This window comes from Phyllobates terribilis, unplaced genomic scaffold (assembly GCF_046119375.1).
Source record: "Phyllobates terribilis strain yellow unplaced genomic scaffold, ASM4611937v1 Scaffold_5__5_contigs__length_657084704, whole genome shotgun sequence".
NCBI classification, from domain to species: domain Eukaryota; kingdom Metazoa; phylum Chordata; class Amphibia; order Anura; family Dendrobatidae; genus Phyllobates; species Phyllobates terribilis.
In genome coordinates, this window is record NW_027362765.1 from 74,908,388 (window position 1) to 74,927,963 (window position 19,576).

At 41.9% G+C, this 19,576-nt stretch overlaps 1 protein-coding gene and 1 long non-coding RNA gene across 3 annotated transcripts in view; one reads left to right on the plus strand and one right to left on the minus strand.

Moving 5' to 3' along the window:
• Positions 1-790: 790 nt before the first annotated feature.
• LOC141272079 (uncharacterized) lies at positions 791-4,273 on the minus strand. Its single transcript, XR_012321960.1, has 3 exons — positions 4,190-4,273; positions 3,881-3,978; positions 791-2,431 (listed from the first exon to the last, which is right to left on the minus strand). It is a non-coding gene; the product is annotated as an uncharacterized lncRNA (long non-coding RNA).
• Positions 4,262-19,576, plus strand: part of LOC141272062 (uncharacterized) — a 101,591-nt gene continuing 86,276 nt past the window's right edge. The window contains exons 1-7 of one of the 2 annotated variants that reach the window (XM_073682367.1): positions 4,262-4,342; positions 10,581-10,729; positions 10,859-11,038; positions 11,121-11,244; positions 11,325-11,422; positions 13,514-13,604; positions 16,778-19,167. In XM_073682367.1, the coding sequence (XP_073538468.1) occupies positions 10,652-10,729; positions 10,859-11,038; positions 11,121-11,244; positions 11,325-11,422; positions 13,514-13,604; positions 16,778-18,030 (1,824 nt within the window). In that variant the 5' untranslated portion in view covers positions 4,262-4,342; positions 10,581-10,651 and the 3' untranslated portion in view covers positions 18,031-19,167. Of the gene's footprint in view, positions 4,343-10,580; positions 10,730-10,858; positions 11,039-11,120; positions 11,245-11,324; positions 11,428-13,513; positions 13,605-16,777; positions 19,168-19,576 lie in introns of those variants that run through there. The other variant, XM_073682370.1, reaches the window with a different exon arrangement.

Consider the following 19,576-nt stretch of genomic DNA (forward strand, 5'->3'; position numbering starts at 1 on the left):
GTTCTTCTTTTTTCTCATTAGTACCTTTTAATTTTTTCATTCTTTTTGTCATTTAGAAGGAAGTGTCTTTTAATGGTTAATTTTATAATAAAGGCATTTATATCCAGGAATCATTGAAAATTGTCCACACCAGCGGACGGACAAAATGATAATCCCTTGTTAATTATTGATATTTCATCCACAGAAAGGGTATGATTAAATAAATTAAATATTGTCATATTTTGTTACTTTTGGGGCACGTGGCTCCGCTCCGTACACATCACGCACGCACGGCTCCGCTCCGTATATGTCACGCACACAGAGCTCCACATCATGCACATTAAACAAGTAAAAGTCCGATCAAAATATACAATTTATTAACCTGATCAATAAATGCCATAAATATAAAAGTTATGAAAATCTAATTTCTTGTTTTTTGGTTGCAACAACACCGTAAGAATTGCAAAAAGAAATAAGTAATGAAATGGTTGAGCCCTAGTTGTGTGAGGACTTGATTCTTGTCCACGGAAAATACAAAGCCTCACACCACTCCATTGTCATTACAATGAAAACGTTACGGATATCAGGAAATTGGTACACAAGGCAAATTTTTTTCTTCTACCAATTTCTGAATTTTCATTTTAATGAGAAATAAAAAAAATCTTTAATTCTATACAAGTTTGATACCACCATTTTGGTACTCCGCTCTAGCTTCATATTGTAAGGGTATTTCAATAGCACAATAAACACCGTAAAAACAAAAGCAAAAAACAATTGTGAAATTGCTTTTTGTGTAATTTCACCACATCTGGATTTTATTGATGTTTTTCTAGAAAGTAAAATGAATGGTGTCATTCAAAATTTTATTGTGTCTCTAGAAAAATCAGCCGTCATCAGACTATTTCAATATTTATTGTGTTTTTTATTTATAGTTTTTTTCCTGTAACTGCGGCTGGGATATTAGTCCCCGTTACAGAGGAGCCATCGGAGGACAATGCTGTGAGTGATCTGGACCGTTGTCAATGGTTGCTTTGGCAATGGTCCTAATCGCGTAGAGCAGCTTCTCTCCACGACTAATGTCGTATCGGGCAGAATTAAAGCATCGGAAAACCCATTTAAAATACAGTTAGTGTATTTTTAACTGTGTTTACCATCCCTTTTGTTATTTTTGCTTTGCTTAACAGTCTGTAATAAATCAGAAGATAGGAGCTGTTAAAAAGGATCATATGATAAATCTTGGCCTGGAGATAGATCTGAGACATCATATGTCATGTCCCTGTGCAGTACAGCTCTGTCTATTGTATGGTGGCTGCGGCCAGCTACTGCACATCCACCCCCTATTGATTTGAATAGGGGGCAGATGTGCAGTACCCAGTCGCAGTCACTATACAGTCGTCGGAGCTGCACTGTGCAGCTCCATAACTGAGCTTCGTTCCAGACGCCGCCCACTGATCAGACATTGATGACTTATCCAAAAGATAAGCTATCAATGTTTAAGTAGTCGACGACCCCTTTAAAGAAGCACTCTTATCAAGTTTTTATCCTCTTAATATATTGCAATTATCATATGATATAGCACTGTGTACTTACAATTGCTCGTTTTGCCTTTCTACCCAGCTAATTCTTCTCTTTTCTCAGCTCTATGTACAAACAGGAAATATCTTGTCCCTGCATTTATAATTTCCCTCTTCAACTTCTGACCCAGCAGCTCTGCTCCTTCCCTATGATATAGACTTTGCAGTGACGCATAACTTGTGCAGAGAAAATGTACCTCCTGTTTGTACATAGTGCATGAAAGGATTTAGCTAGTCAGTTTTTAATCGTGATGTCATAGACCTAATGGAAAATTGATTAGCTGGGTAGAAGGGCAAAATAAGCAATTGTAAGTACACAGTGCTATATAATATGATGATTGCAATGTACTGTATTAGGAGGATAAAAATGTAAAAAATGTTCTAATTCCTCCATCTTGTTGGTGAGGCTTCTGACATTAGTGTTCATGCACTTTATGTACACTGTTGGTAAACTCGAGCTGACGCTTCTTATTTTGAAGTCTAGGCTTCTTCACCTTTTTTCGGGCCACCATTCCAGACTTGTGTAACGTGCGTCGTACGGTGCTTGCATGGACATCTGTGATCTCACTATTACGAAGCATACGAGCCACATCCACTGCTGTGCTTATCGCTCCAGAACTGATAGACTTTGTGATGAGCCGACTTGTTGACTTCGATATTTTGCCTGGACGTCCACCTCTGGGCTTTTGAATGGATGGACGGACTTCATTTCGTATTCTCCCAACTGTCATGGCACTCACATGATGCAGTTTCGCAATTTTCTTGGCCGAGAGACCACTATCGAGGAGCTCAATGATGCCTTTTCTCTTTTCTTGGGAAATTTTCTTCATGGCGGTTCCTCAATTTGAACCAGGGAATCAACCTAATAACACACTGAGCTATTAAGGAAAGTGAGAACAGGTTGTATTTTGTAGTATATGGGAAGCAAAATATTTTTCCACTACCAGGAGCAAAACAGTAACAATGCATTGACATAACAAGAATCTACATAACTAATCATATGTTAAATAGATGCATGGCAAATTTTTGTATGAGGTAGTCAAGATGATTGTCTATAAAATGATGGTAGTAGCATTAGAAGCAGTAGTGGATGGTGAGATATGGAGCCTGAAAGTCAAAAGGTTCAAAAAAATTGTTACCCTTTTGCTCGTCAGTGTATGAAGCGTGCATAAAAGCGCAGCCAGTTTTGTGCACCTCTGAAAAGAAGGGCATGGCTGAACAGAGGCCAAATAGAGTCCAGAGTAAAGCCCCCGTCTCACATAGCGAGATCGCTGCTGTGTCACGGTTTTGGTGACGCACCAGCGATGTCGCTATGTGTGACACTTTGCAGCGATCAGGCCCCTGCTGTGAGGTCGCTGATCGCTGCAAAGTGTCCTGGACCATTTTTTGGTCGTTGCCCTCCCGCTGGTCAGCACACATCGCTGTGTGTGACCAGCGGGAGCAGTGATCAGGCTGGTAACCATGATAAACATCGGGTTACTAGGGGCACACGCGCACTTAGTAACCCGCTGTTTATCATGGTTACGAGCCTGCTAAAGTGAGCGGTAACCTCCCGCTCACCGTAGCAGAGTGGTAACCGTGATAAACAACGGGTTACTAGGTGCACGTGCGCCCCTAGTAACCCGATGTTTATCATGGTTACCAGCCTGCTCCAGCATCAGCAGGCTCGTAACCAGGAGCAGGACATCGTGGAAAGATTCTTTCCACGATGTTGCTGCTCCCCTGATCGCTGGTGAGCCTGCCTGTTTGACAGCTCACCAGCGACCACATAGCGACGCAGCAACGATCCCTGACAGGTCGTATCGTTGTCGGGATCGTTGCAGTGTCGCTAAGTGTGACGGGGCCTTAACTCTGCTGCCTCATTATAGTGAATGGATCCCTTGGGGATTACATCTAAATCACAAAATTCAAAGATTTAGATGGAAACCCCCAATGTAAGTGCTCAGGGTAGAGTGTAGGATAAATGAGATCCAAAATGTTATATATATAAAGAGCTTCAACAGCTCCTTTGTGTAGTGACTTTCCAAACCCCTTCCCCCATACCACCCCACTGTCATTTCTTAAGCCCAGGTCACTATCTACACAGTCTTCCCCCTCCTGTACAGTATTTGTCCTCCCCCAGTTCCTAGCTTTAACACTCTTCCAACTTTCTATCCATTTTTTCTTCCAGCACAGCTGCACCCTTCCCATTGAGGCGTAGCACATCCCTAGTGTAGATCTGGACCCAATCGAGAAGTCAGCCCAGTTCTCCAGGAACACAAAGACCTCCCTGCACCAGTTCTTGAGACACTTATTCACCTCCCTAATCTGGCAAAAAAAAAAATTACCTTTGATGTCTGTGTCTTAAGATTTCAGCTGACGGGTCAATCAGGAAATATCTCTTATATAGAAGATCTCCACTGAGAGGATCCGATATTGTAGGGACCTGAATGGGGAGAAGATGACGATGTAACATCATAAAGATCCCATGTAAGAAATCTCCGGAGCTGTTACCGGCTTCACATGATCACTACATCCAGTCATGGCCCCGTCCTGCCCCCGGTATAACACACAATCACACTATAGTCACATACAGGGATTTATCACAGGCTCAGCACTGAGGGGGTTAATAATAATAATGGGGAATCTCCACATACCTCCACCTGCAGAGCCGCACACTGGATATATGGCTGTTCTGTGCGCACAGGACCTGTGATGAGGTCACAGTCATGTGATCAGTCACATGGAGGGGAGGAGCCAGTCTCCATTTTGAGGCTCCGTGTGAGAGAAGCCGCCTGCACTGGTGAGAGGTAATGAGGGAGCAGGGAGCGTGTGATGGGGAACAGGACTAAACCCTAATGGGCTGAAGGACGGGGTCTCTCTGACCACTAGAATTAATTCTGAATTAATTTGACCTAAAAATAACGTCAGATTTTCTCACAAGTCCTAAATGTATAAATCCTACAAGGAACGAGACTGAGAAGTGTAAAGAATGAAGATCGTCGCTGTACAGAATAATATAAAGGATTATTAATTCACCTCATGAATATATATGTCTATGAAGACATAAAATAAGGGGAAATTTACATGATACAGAGACGGGATAAAGGTGACTGTAATACCACAATATAATATATGTACAATAGATCAGATCCTATGTCAGCGCGGAGTAAATCACAAAAGCTCTGTGATGCTCCGATCTCCGCATGGCATATGTGGTCGAGGTGGATCGACACTGAACGCCGATCCCGGCAGCAGTCGGGACGTACCTCTAGTACTAGTGCCATACCCACCTGCTACATCTCAGGTAGAACTGTTTGTTCAGACATTGGGCATCTGACTATAATAAACACCCCCTTTTACATATTATTACAGCCCCTCTGAGGAAGCTGAACACGAAACTTGCATCAATGGTGCCTTTGTTGTTGGTCATAGGATTCATTCCTGTGTCTGTTTCACAGCCGTGTTGTATATATTCCTATTATACTTGTATTTCTTCTACTGCTTTGCTTTGTTCAGATGTGCAGCCTTCACTCCTCTCATGAGGTGATTTACTCTGCACTATTGCACTTTCTCTTTCATGCGACATAATATTATATATCACCTTCCTAAGCGGGTGTGAAGGCCACTCACATGTTACTCTAAGAGCTTTTGTTATTTACTCCGCACTGACATAGGATCTCATCTATTGTACATATGTTATATTGTTGTTTTGCAGTCACCTTTTTATCTAGTTTCTGTATTATGTAAATTTACCCTTATTTTATGTCTTCATACATGTAAGGGATCAGCCCTTGGGTAGATGCTAGTGCACAAACAGGGGTCCAATTCGCTGGTTCAAAACAAATGTGCATTTCTTAAATGTCCATAAATCTTCCTGCTTAACAAAACAAAAAACAGCCTCTTCTGGGTACAAAAGGCAAAACAAAACCAAAACAGAAAATAAACAGTCCATGTATAGCACATGCTCACAGGTTTAGATGTCAGTCCTTCACTTAGCCTCTTGCGGAGACTGAGACACACAAGAAAGGTCTTTTGGTACAGCTGTCCATCATACCACACCTCAGGGTGGGCAATTGTTAGCAGCCAGTAAGGCTGCGTGCCCACGATGCATTTTTCATGCGTTTCCGCTGCGGAATTTCCACAGCGGAAACTCATCAAAAACGCTTGGTAATCCGCACCCCATGGTCCCCAATGGCATTCCGCAATGTCAATGCACATGCTGTGGATTTTTCCGCAGCGTTTCTGCAGCGCTCATAAATCGGCAGCATGTTCATTAATTTTGCGGAATTGCCGCCATTGACTTGCATATAATCCGTGTCTGTACATTTGTACACACGGATTATATGCGTTTCAATGTGCGGATGGTACCCAGTTCTGGAGGAGAGAAGACTCTCATCCAGACCTGGGTACCATTGTACCTGTAAAAAAAGAATAAAAAAATAAAGTTATATTCACCTGTCCGGCGGCTTCTCTCTGCTTGCCGGCAACGCTTATCTTCCAGGACCTGAGATGATGCCGCGGTCATGTGACCGCAGGCTGTCTCGCGAGAGCCCGGCAACCAGGAAGAAGCCAGGACGAGTGCGACAGCACACGCAGCGGGGCATCAGAGGTAAGTATAGCTTTATTTTTTTATTTTTATGGTCACACTATATAAATCCATGCCGTTTGAATGGATTTATATAGTGTGACCTAGTTGTCAAGCACTTTCCAAGTGATGCTATCGCCTGGAAAGTGCTTGTCAGTCCACATGCGGAAACGCATGCATTAACGCATGTATTCTGCAGGAAAAATGCATGCCCAATCTGCATACTTTTTTTCTGGCAAGGGAGATGCAGAAACGCTGCACAAATTTTCTGCTTCATTTCTGCATCGTGGGCACATAGCCTAACACCCATCTCTCTGAATGTATGTGTAAGGGTGTGGACTGTATTGTCGTTTTCCTGCCCCTGAAGGCACATTATGTGAATAATGTCCTGCGGTTTTAGGTGGATACATGTACAATGGGTACGGAAAGTATTCAGACTTTGCCACAGGCCTTGCCACAATTCTGTCTCTGAGCTCCTTGGGCAGTTCCTTTTGAGCTCATGATTCTCATTTGGTCTGACATGCACTGTGAGCTGTGAGGTCTTATATAGACAGGTGTGTGCCTTTCCAAATCAAGTCCTATCAGTTTAATTAAACACAGCTGGACTCCAATGAAGGAGTAGAACTATCTCAAGGAGGATCACAAGGAAATAGACAGCATGTGACTTAAATATGAGTGTCTGAGCAAAGGGTCTGAATACTTATGACCATGTGACATTTCAGTTTTTCTTTTTAATAAATTTGCAAAAATTTCTACATTTCTGTTTTTTTCTCAGTCAAGATGGGGTGCAGAGTGTACTTTAATGAGAAAAAAAATTAACTTTTTAGAATTTACCAAGTGGCTGCAATGAAACAAAGAGTGAAAAATTTAAAGGGGTCTAAATATTTTCCATACCCACTATATAAGTAAGGTTTAGCTTACACTATAGGGTAATATAGACTCTTGATAAAGCATTATGAGTGTACAGCAATGTACAGGCAGATCCCGACCATTAAAGGGGTGTTCTCAAGTTTGAAAGTTATCACTTATCTGTGGGAAATGGGAGTACTTTCTGATTGATGGGGGTCCAAGCAGTATCACCCTTGAATAGGATTGCCAGCAAGCAAGTCCTGTATTTTGCATGAACTGCTTAAAGGGACTTTTCAGTACTTACATGTTAATGGGCTATCCATAGGATAGGTCTTCAATATCAGACTGTGAAGCTAAAACTCTGATAGATCTCTATTCTTAAAATAAAACAGGTCCATCACTCACACCTGTTATCTCATTGATTGACATCACAAGACTCTAATTTTATCTATCTAATTTCACCTTATCTAATTCTAAAAGTTCACATACATTTGCCTCTCTGACATGTGATATTGAATTATTTTCCTATTTCTTAACTCATTTGTTTTGATTTGTTGTCTAGTTTTAGGAATGAAAAACTGATGTAGTTTTTAGGTCAAGTTTTTACAAAAATATATTATGCAAATTGCCTCTTCAGAGAGGAAGAGGGCTTGGACTCTAGTGCCACCTATTGGAAGTAGCAATCCTAAACGTTAATATCGACCCTTTAACGAGCCTGGCCATATGACTTAATTTCCAGGCACGGTGTTGCCCCTCATCAGTGCTAAGCATGAGATATGATTTGGCTAGGTGAGAGGCTTAAGAATGGGATTTAAGGGGTAACGTTTCTCCTTATGGAGAGTGACAAGCCAGGCCTGGCATGTCAGAGTGAGAAGACTTATACAGTCATGGCCAAAAGTATTGAGAATGAGACAAATAGTAATTTTTCCAAAGTTTACAGCTTCATTTTTTGTAATGGCAATTTGCATATACTCCTGAATGTCAAAGAGTGATCAGCTTAACAGCAATTACTGTACTTGCAAAGTCAATATTTGGCCAGAAAATGAACTTTAACCCCCAAAACACATTTCAACATCATTGCAGTCCTGCCTTAAAAGGAGCAGCTAACATCGTTTTAGTGATTGATCCATTAACACAGGTGTGGGTGTTGATGAGGACAGGGCTGGCGATCAATCAGTCATGATTAAGTAAGAATGACATCACTGGACACTTTAAAAGGAGGCTGGTTCTTGGTATCATTGTTTCTCTTCAGTTAACCATGGTTATCTCTGAAGAAACACGTGCAGCCATCATTGCACTGCACAAAAATGGCCTAACAGGGAAGAGTATCGCAGCTACAAAGATTGCACCTCAGTCAACAATCTATCGCATCATCAAGAACTTCAAGGAGAGCACTTCCATTGTTGTCAAAAAGGCTGCAGGGCGCCCAAGAAAGACCAGCAAGCGCCAGGACCGTATCTTAAAACTGTTTTAGCTGCGGGATCGGACTACCAGCAGTGCCGAGCTTGCTCAGGAATGGCAGCAGGCTGGTGTGAGTGCTTCTGCACGCACTGTGAGGCGGAGACTCTTTGAGCAAGGGCTGGTTTCAAGGAGGGCAGCAAAGAAGCCACTTCTCTCCAGAAAAAACATCAGGGACCGACTGATATTCTGCAAAAGGTACAGGGAGTGGACTGCTGAGGACTGGGACAAAGTCATTTTCTCTGATGAATCCCCTTTTTGATTGTTTGGGACATCTGGAAAACAGCTTATTCGGAGAAGAGGTGAGCGCTACCCCCAGTCTTGTCTCATGCCAACTGTAAAGCATCCTGAAACCATTCATGTGTGGGGTTGCTTCTCAGCCAAGGGAATCGGCTCACTCACAGTCTTGCCTAAAAACACAGCCATGAATAAAGAATGGTACCAGAATGTCCTCCAAGAGCAACTTCTCCCAACCGTCCAAGAGCAGTTTGGCGCCCAACAATGCCTTTTCCAGCATGATGGAGCACCTTGCCATAAAGCAAAGGTGATAACTAAATGGCTCATGGAACAAAACATAGAGATTTTGAGTCCATGGCCTGGAAACTCCCCAGATCTTAATCCCATTGAGAACTTGTGGTCAGTCATCAAGAGACGGGTGGACAAACAAAAACCAACAAATTCTGGCAAAATGCAAGCATTGATTATGCAAGAATGGACTGCGATCAGTCAGGATTTGGTCCAAAAGTTGTTCGAGAGCATGCCAGGGAGAATTACAGAGGTCTTGACGAAGAAGGGGCAACTCTGCAAATATTGACTTGCTGCATTAACTCATTCTAACTGTCAATATAACCTATTGGTACTCATAATATGATTGCAATTATATTTCTGTATGTGATATAAACATCAGACAAACACTAATAAAAACCAGAGGCCAGCAGATCATGTGAAAATATAATTTTGGTGTCATTCTCAAAACTTTTGGCCATGACTGTACACCATGCATGCTCCTCTGGGAAATTAAATATGCAAATTGCCTCTTCAGAGAGGTGGCACTAGAGTGCAAGTTCCTTTCCTCTCTGAAGGTAACCTTAGATACAAAAATATAGAAAATTTTGAAGGATTCACAAATTTTCAAACATCCCTTTAGCCTGCTCTACATGAAAAAGAAAGTTAAATCCTAGTGGACAGGGAGACCAAGTTCTTCAGTCCACTAGGATTTAGCAACAGCTACAGCTATCTATCTAGTGGGTGGCTGTCTGTGTGGAAGTATGTGGAGATTCCCCATTACTGGACACAGGCACCATTAATCTCTTCAATACTGCAACACATTCCAGGACACAGAACGTGTTCCCTTCTATATATTCTGTGATAAATCTCTGTATGCGACTGTAGTGAAGATAGGCCACTGTAATTTATATGTATTGTATACAATATGGTATGTCATGTCTAAGTCTCCATTTCTCCCACTGACTTCCGAATGTCTGTGAAATGTTACTGTCTCCCTCATCCTGCTTGGGGAAACACCATTAGCGCATGACTTCCACCTCTGATGCCTCACACACCATTTTACTATGTAAAGTCGGAGTGTAGTCTAGTGAGAGCACATGGCTGTTACCCCAAATGAGTGACATCCTGGACATCTTTTGATTGTAACATCTTTCAGGCAAGATTCATATCATATAACTTCCCTATTTTTTTCATACATATTAAGCACGGCACCTTTCGTGTAATAAACCCTAAAACTTTAATAGCTTTCCTTTTTTGCCCTAAAGAACCTAAGTGTCTCCATAAAGACTAATTAGTACTTTGTACATGTGACCTGTATGTGGGCTGTGAGTACATTGTGTGTATGACATTGGGACTTGTCGCCCTTTTTGGTCAGTGGTGGCAGCTTTGAAAGTGTTTGGTGTGTGGATTGGTGATCAATCTGTAACCTGAGCGAGGGGCGAGTGTGAGATTGAGCTGCAGAGTGATATGGACTCCTTATAGTCACCTCACTTAACTGAGGCTAAGTGAAGGCATGGCGGTATCCGGGGAGGGGAGGCAAGACAGGCCACATTACTAGATGAGGTGATCATGTGAAGCTGGTAACAGCTCCAGAGATTTCTTATGGGATCTTTATGATGTTACATCGTCATCTTCTCCCCATTCAGGTCCCTACAATATCGGATCCTCTCAGTGGAGATCTTTTATATAAGAGAATTTTCCGATTGACCTGTCAAGGATGGATAGGGACAGGGGCAAGATGGTGGAGAGGATATTACACCTCACCCTAGAGATCCTCTTCCGGCTTACTGGAGAGGTGAGAGATTCTGATGACGTCACATTACATCATTCTTATCTATGGGAATAACAGATGGACAGAACTGGAGAGGTGAGGACTCTGGAAATGTCTGTAGTGAGATTTATTAATGTGTCTCTTCATAACCAGGATTACACAGTAGTGAAGAAGACCTCTAGTGAGCGCTGTCAGGCTCCTGTGTCTGAGGGATGGGGAAGACCTCAGAGACCAATCACAGGGCCTCCACCTCTCACCCTGATACATGGGGACATCAATGACCAGAAGATCCTAGAACTCACCTACAAGATGATTAAGCTGCTGACTGGAGAGGTGACACTGCTGGGAATGCTGGGACATTATACAGTAACGCTATGAAGAAATCGGGAAATATTGGTATCATTGTATTTGTCAGGTTCCTATAAGGTGTCAGGATGTCACCATCCATTTCTCCATGGAGGAGTGGGAGTATTTACAAGGACACAAAGATCTGTACAAGGACGTCATGATGGAGGTTCCCCAGCCCCTCACATCACCAGGTAATACAGGACAAAATACACACTGCTTATAATTATATGTATGTAAAGAATGAATTCAGTCCTGTATTTGTTTCCTACAGACCTATCCAGTAAGAGGATAACACCAGAGCGATGTCCCCGTCCTCTTTTTCCACAGGACAGTAAACCAGAAAATCCCAATGTTCCTCAGGATCATCAGGTAGATGGAGAGAAGGTGTCATGAGATCTCCCCTATAATATGTAGACGGCTGTGAAGGTCTTGTGTAATTATACTTAATGGTCAATTTATTAGAGACACATGCCATTTCACAACTGAAACTTATTAGACACATGACCCCGGCGTGCAGTATGAAATTAAATTATCACTTTTCAGAATGTGAATATTAAACAATCTGAATGACTTTGCACAAGGTTATCATGGCTAGATTATCATTTTTTGCTTGAAATGATGTCAAGATTAGTGTAATAAAAGAAAAACAGTAATATTAGATCTTGTGGACATAAGCAATTTTTATGAAACTTTATGAAAATTAACTGAATCCTACTGATGAACTTACTGTAACAGATACAGTATAGAGCGAGAATACAGGTGCATAACTTGTCAATCTAATTTTCTGTTTCCAACAAAAGCACATTTTTAATGGCACATACTGTGGCACGAATTGCAGCCCACTCCCAGTGTACAATCTGTGCCCCAGCTTGGCTATCTAGACATCTTTATCGAAACTCAGTGTTACACGTAGCCTCTGTCCTTGATGTCTTAGGGTCCTCACATACTCTTGGATACCTTTCTGGACCTCTGGCTCAGTAGCACTAGAAATGCTTTTTCCTCACCAGATCTCTAACCAGGTCACAGGTGTTACCAGCTGTTCTCTAGTTTTACAGCCACAAATCAGTATCAGTGTCCAATTAGAAGCACAATATCCTCATCCCTTCTTATCACACACACTCTGTTTCAGATTTCTCCTTGCTTCTCAGTCTCTCACTTCTCTCTTCAACTCTCAATCTACAACTGAACTCTAACAGCACCCAGGGGTCTATTTTATAGTGTAAACCTATCATCTCCCCCAAAATGTTCTGCATTCCGAATATCATGCCCCAGGTGCCAACAATGAGCAGTAAATAGTGCCACAACCTCACTCTACAGAGCTCCACATAGGAAACTTGCACTACAACTACAGTCTACTGTGTATTCGGTACAATTTAAAATAAACAGTGAATCACCTAGAAACATCTCTCAAGACTTCCCTAGTTGCAGGGCTGACCCTCTGTAACTCTCTCCTGCCCAGCTGCAGGGCTGACCCTCTGTAACTCTCCCCTGCCCAGCTGCAGGGCTGACCCTCTGTAACTCTCCCCTGCCCAGCTGCAGGGCTGACCCTCTGTAACTCTCCCCTGCCCAGCTGCAGGGCTGACCCTCTGTAACTCTCCCCTGCCCAGCTGCAGGGCTGACCCTCTGTAACTCTCTCCTACCCAGCTGCAGGGCTGACCCTCTGTAAGTCCCCCCCACCCCCTACCCAGCTCCAGGGCCGACCTTCTGTTACTCTCCCTTTCCAGCTGCCGGGCTGACCCTCTGTAACTCTCCCCTGCCCAGCTGCGGGGCTGATCCTCTGTAACTCTCTCCTGCCCAACTGCAGGGCTGACCCTCTGTTGCTCTCCCTTGTCCAGCTGCAGGGCTGACCCTTGTAACTCTCCCCTGCCCAGCTACAGGGCTGACCCTTGTAACTCTCCCCTGCCCAACTGCATTGCTGACCCTCTGTAACTCTCCCCTGTCCAGCTGCAGGGCTGACCCTCTGTAACTCTCCCCTGTCCAGCTGCAGGGCTGACCCTCTGTAACTCTCCCCTGTCCAGCTGCAGGGCTGCCCTTTGTAACTCTCCCCTGCCCAACAGCGGTGCAGGGCTGACCCCCTGTAACTCTCCCCTGCCCAACTGCAGTGCAGGGCTGATCCTCTGTAACTCTCCCCTGCCCAGTTGCACCATCACGTCTGGCATTCTCTTTTAACCAACATTGCATACTCTAGTGGTATATACTTTCAACAAAGTCAGTCTGTTGATATTTTGAAATGGATGTAAAGCTAATCACAGACACTAGATGTTGTCTGGATCTTCTCACAATTTTCTGGTTATGGAGACTGCTGGTTAGCATTAGGAGCCGACAGGTTGGATTTATACAGGAGATAACTGTCTTATCATTTTTGGTTATCATGTTCATTTATCATCTTTTCTGTTCTTCTAAGTCATTTCAAACGACTTCTTCTCCATCTGTCTGTGACTTTCACAATCTTTGTTTCAGGATAAAGATGTGACCAATATTAATACTACAGAGACATATGTGAGGGGCGATGAGCAGAGAAAAGAGCAGATTCCTGCTGATAACCGCACATGTGAGTATTGACCACTAAATGCAAGAGGATTCACAGAGTCTTCTCAGTCATTGGCTTATAAGGTTTGTTATGCAGAGTTTTTCTTGTAGATTTTACATTTAGAGATTTTATCTTTAAAAATAAACACATTTTGACACTATTTTTAGCATCTGAGCTGCCAAATCCTGATAGATTTTTCGGAGAAAAGAATCAGTTTAGGGTATTCAGGGAGAGACGTAGGTTATTTATTACCCTGCAACCTCGGTCCTCAGGTGATGAGCCCCAGTGGGTAGGAATAATTATGTCCCTCCAGCTAGAGGTCCTCACATCTGGGTGTTTTCACTGTCCCCATAAGCCCCAGAACAAGTTTCTATTGAAGCCTTCGGGTTAATTTATGACAAACCTGACAGAATCCAGGTCGCTGAGGCTAAGATTATAAACCTGAGACAGGGGAGCCGTACCGCTGTTGACTATTGTACCGAATTCCGACAATGGTCCACTGAAGTTCAATGAAACTATGTGGTCCTCAGGTGTCAATTCCATAAAAGTCTGTCCGAATCTCTAAAGGAAACCTGTCATCAGGATTTAGCCCTATAAACTAAAGGCATGGCTATAATGGAGCTGTGATGCTGATTAATATGATACCTGATGACAGGTTTCCTTTAAGGGCGCTCTGGCTTGTTGCTTGTCATGATTCCCCTTGTTTTTTGGTGGATGTCATAACCTAGGCCTTATGGAAGGACCGCTGAATTTGTGAGAGGCATGGTGGACAGCAGGATGCTTTGTTTACTCCCCCGGAGCATGTCCATTTACCTGAGGTGGAGCCAATGGAGGTTGGAGTTGCCAGCCTTAGGCTGCGTTCACACATTGCGTATTTGCTGCTTTTTTTTTACGCGTGTGTATTTTCCTGCAGTTTTTACCTGCGTTTTTTTACGCAGGTAAAAAAAGCACCTCCATTCACACACTGCGTTTTTTGCTGCGTTTTTTTACGCATGCTTTTTTTTCTGCAGTGTACACTCATACTGTATTATGTAGTTTCTCCTGCACCTCCGTAAAAAAGCGCTGGAATTACGCAGTGTGTGAACACTGCTGCGTAATTCCATCGCTTATAATGGGCACAATATGTGAGAAAGCGCAGGCCGCGGTGCGTAAAGAATTGACATGTCAATTCTTTACGCAGCTGCGCTTTCGCGCTGCGTAAAATCACACAGTGTCTGAACGGCAAAGTGAATTTCCCATTCACTTTGCTGGCAGACACAAGGCACATTGCGTATTTTTGCGCGCGCTTTTTCAAAATAAGCAATGTGTGAACGCAGCCTTAATACTATTTTGTCCTTTCAAAACCAGGTATTGCCAGCATTGGCTTTCATTGCCGGTCTGCAGCTAACTTTATTGATTTGGGATTGGTTCTGAAATTAGGATTTAGGGACAGTTAGTGTGGAAAAACCCATTACAATTTTGGCTATTGATTTCAGAACTTTGACAAATGAGTAACAGTAGAATTAATGCTTCAAGTAGGAGCACTTCACTCTGAATCCATTTCCTGTTTTGTCTTGGATAAGTTACCTATTGGGGAGGTACTTGGGCTTCTATGGTTGCTTATTCACAATCCTGTTATTGATTGTTGTCATAAGGTGATTGTTAAGTGGAGCCTTAATTGTCATAAGAAATGTCTAAGTTCTGTACAAATGTTCTCTGTTAGTCTAGAGGGTCTGCCAGTGTACCTGAAAGACTTCGGACATGTGTTTTCGGAAGAAGAGGTGGAGACATTACCTTCCCATGTACCTTATGATTGTGCTATCAATCTTGTCCCCTATGCCAAATTACCTAAAGCTCACCTTTACAACTTATCTGGGCCTGTACGTATCCCACATGAAAAATTTTGTGAACGAAAGTTTACGGAAGGGTTATATCCGTCATTCCTCGTCTGTAGCTGCGGGATTTTTTATTTGTAAAAAAGAAAGATGGTAGCCTCAGTCCTTGCCTCGATTTCCGAGAACTGAACAAAATCACGATAAATAATACATATCCACTTATCCCACCCAACCTTTATAATGAGCTTATGGGGACTAAGTGGTTTTCTAAACTTTCACTTACAGGGGCTTACAGTTTGATATGTATCAAGAAGGGTGATGAGTGGAAAAGTCGTTTTTAACATCTTAGGACTTATTCGAAAATTATAGTCATGCCATTTGAGTTAACCAATGCGCCATCAGCATTTGTGAGGCGTGGTCTTTAGTAAGGGTGTGGCAAAAGTCCATAAAAGTTTTTGACTGTCTGTGAATTTTGGTCCAGTTAAAAAAATGTAATTGTAGGTTGGCATCTCTGGATATAGAGTTAACTTCTGTCAGTGTTTGCTCTCTACTGCATGCTATGGGTGGGCCTGCAAGGTATTTAAGCTCCTGAAATCTTGCTGTCAACTGCCAGTTATAATCTGACTTGCTTCTGTTAACTTTGTGTGCCTTGCTATTCTCCTAGTGGACTTTCCTGATTTTTTTTTACCTTGGCTCTTATTTTTAATATTATTTTTTACAATTTTGTCCCTACACCCACCTCCTGGTTCTGACCTGGATACCCGACCAATCTCTTGCCTCTAGTTCGCTTCTTAGGATAGTAGCTCTTCCAAGAAAGCAATCCAGTTGACGCCACTTTAAGTCCAGATCCCTGTACAGAAGTTAAAGGGTCAAGGGCGTAGTTCCTCTGGAATGTGCCAGACAGAGTGGCTTGCGCCATGTCTGTCAGAGGTAGCTTTTTTGAGCCTGCGGCCTCTGATAGAACTAACAATGTGTACATAACCAGTCCTGCTCCTCCTATGTGCTTTCCTCCATGGTAGAGTGTTTGTACCTGTCAGAGAGTGCGTGAGATGGAATCACCTAATAGAACTGATTAGAGGGCTCTTCATGAGTCTCTACTGAAAATGTAACTGGAAATGATTGATGACAGACTCGGTGAAACATAAACCTACAAAGACGATACCTACAATTAAGAAGTGAAAATTTGAAAGAGCACAACCTGGAGGACTAACACCATAAACTATTAGTCCCTCTTTTGTGGTCTACTGTCTTAGGCTGTTGATAATTGCATTCTATTACAGTTTATATGAAAAGATTATAAAGTATATAACAAAATCAATATTAATATTATTCAAATGCAGTGCTGTTTAAAAATTAAAAAAAATGTTTTATTCTTGGCAGATGACTGTACCAGGAGCTCAGAGGGACATGTGATATTCTCAGATTTTGCAGCTGGTAATCGTAGTAGCACATCAGATGCATGTGAAAAAACTTTAATTTTAGAAGATACAACTCAAGATCACCTCATAAAAAATCTGTCATCTGATACTTTTCAACAGGTCCTTTCTTTTGCTTCATTAAAGACAAATATGCAGATTGAAAGTAAAAGCAGTGCTGTTGAAATTGAAATAGCTTATATAGGAGAGAAATCATTTTCATGTTCAGAATGTGGAAAATATTACAGTAGTAAATCAAGCCTTGTTATACATCAGAAAAGTCACACAGGGAAGAAGCCATATTCATGTTCAGAATGTGGGAAGAGTTTTACAGAAAAATCATATCTTGTTAAACATCTGAGAATTCATACAGGGGAAAGGCCATTTTCATGTTCAGAATGTGGGAAATGTTATAGGGTGAAAGATGAACTTGTATTACATCAGAGAAATCACACAGGGGAGAAGCCGTATTCATGTTCAGAATGTGGGAAGTGCTTTATAGGAAAATCATATCTTGTTAAACATCAGAGAATTCACACAGGGGAAAAGCCATTTTTATGCTCAGAATGTGGGAAATGTTTTAATTGGAAAGGAAGTCTTCGTACCCATCTGAGAATTCACACTGGAGTCAAGCCATTTTCATGTTCAGAATGTGGTAAACGTTATAATCAGAAAAGCAAACTTGTAATACATCAGAGAAGTCACACAGGGGAAAAGCCATTTTCATGCTCAGAATGTGGGAAATGTTTTAAATGCAAAACAAGTCTTGTTACCCATATGAGAATTCACACAGGAGATAAACCATTTTCATGTTCAGAATGTGGGAAATGTTTTAGTGTGAAAGAGAAACTTCAAATACATCAGAGGATTCATACAGGAGAAAAGCCATTTTCATGCGCCGAATGTGGGAAATCATTTAAACAGCAATCAGTTTTAACAGGACATGAGAAAATTCACACAGGGGAGAAGCCATATTCATGCTCAGAATGTGGCAAATGTTTTAAAGACAAATCAGATCTTGTTAAACATCAGAGAATTCACACAGGGAAGAAGCCATTTTCATGTTCAGAATGTGGGAAATATTACAGTAGTAAATCAAGCCTTGTTAAACATGAGAGAACTCACACAGGGGAGAAGCCATTTTCATGTTCAGAATGTGGAAAATATTACAGTAGTAAATCCAGCCTTGTTAAACATGAGAGAACTCACATAGGGTAGATTCCGTTTTCATGCTCAGAATGTGGGAAATATTTTAAATACGAATCAAATCTTGTTAAACATCTGAGACTTAACACAAGAGATAAGCCATTTTCATGTTCAGAATGTGGGAACATTTTCATTAGTAAATCGAGACTAGTTGTACATCAGAGAACTCACACCAGGCAGAAACAATTTCATGTTCTAATTGTGGGAAATGTTTTAATCAGAAATCAAATCTTGTCAAACATCAGAGAAGTCACACAGGGAAGTAGTCATTTTATTTTTTTAATTGTTTTATTGAAAGCATACTAGAAAAACATAAGTTATAGGAAAGTCACTTGTCTGCAAAAGAAAGGAAAATCAATTTATTGCACTAAATTATTATTAGAAAATGTATACAATTACCAATGCCCATTTGTTATTGAAAATTAATAAATATAGAATAATGCATCTAAATTTGAACAAAGTTTGTATAACTACAGTGTAAAAGTGTCGTCTGTTGATCCTTTCTTCCATCCTATTTGACATTGACCATGGAGAGATGATGCTATACATGATCAGGACAGTTGCCAAGATAACCATTCAATGCCCCGCTTGTCTCATCTAATTAATAATAACCTAATAATTAGATGACATCCGGGGCATATATAGAAATCATGAGGTTTCAAAAGGTAAAAGTCTGAAATGGAAGCTCCTCGAAATCACTTACCCCTAAAACAAAACAATAATTTAGCGTAGTCATGAAGAGTATAGTTCACAACTTTAAGGCTGTGTGCCCACGATCCGTTTTTTTAAGCGTTTCCGCTGCGGCAATTCCGCCGCGGAAACACTTAAAAAACGCTTGGTAGAAGGTCTGCAATGTTCCCCAATGATAATCCGCATGTGCTGTGCACATGCTGCGGAAATTTCCACTTCAGATTATCATTGTGGAAAAATTGTCAGCACTACCATTAATTTTGCGTAATCGCAGCGTTTTCGCCGCCATTGACTTGCATTGAATCGCATAATATCCGCATCACTACATGTGCACATGCGGATATTAAGCGATTCAATGTGGGGATTGTACCCGGGTCTGGAGAAGAGGAGACGCTCCTCCAGACCCGGGTACCATAGTACCTGTAAAAAAAAAAAAAAGAATTTAAAATAAAAAATAAACATTATACTCACCTTCCGATGGCCCGCGGTCTTCTCTCCGGTGCGTCCTGGCTCCCCGGCGGCTCGCGATGGTCTAAAAGGACCTTCCATAACGTCATTTAGTCATGTGACAGGTCGCGTCGGCGGTCGCGTGAGCTGTCACATGACTAAATTACGTCATGGAAGGTCCTTTTAGACCACCGCGAGCCGCCCAACACACCGGACGCACCGGAGAAGGAGACCGAAGGCCATCAGAAGGTGAGTATAATGTTTATTTTTTACCATTCTTTTTAACTATTAACTTGGTCACAGTATATAAATCCATGCCGGTTGCATGGATTTATATAGTGTGACCAAGTTGTCAAGCACTTTTCCAAGTGATGCTAAAATCGCTTGGAAAGCGCTTAACAACCCGCATGCGAAATCGCAT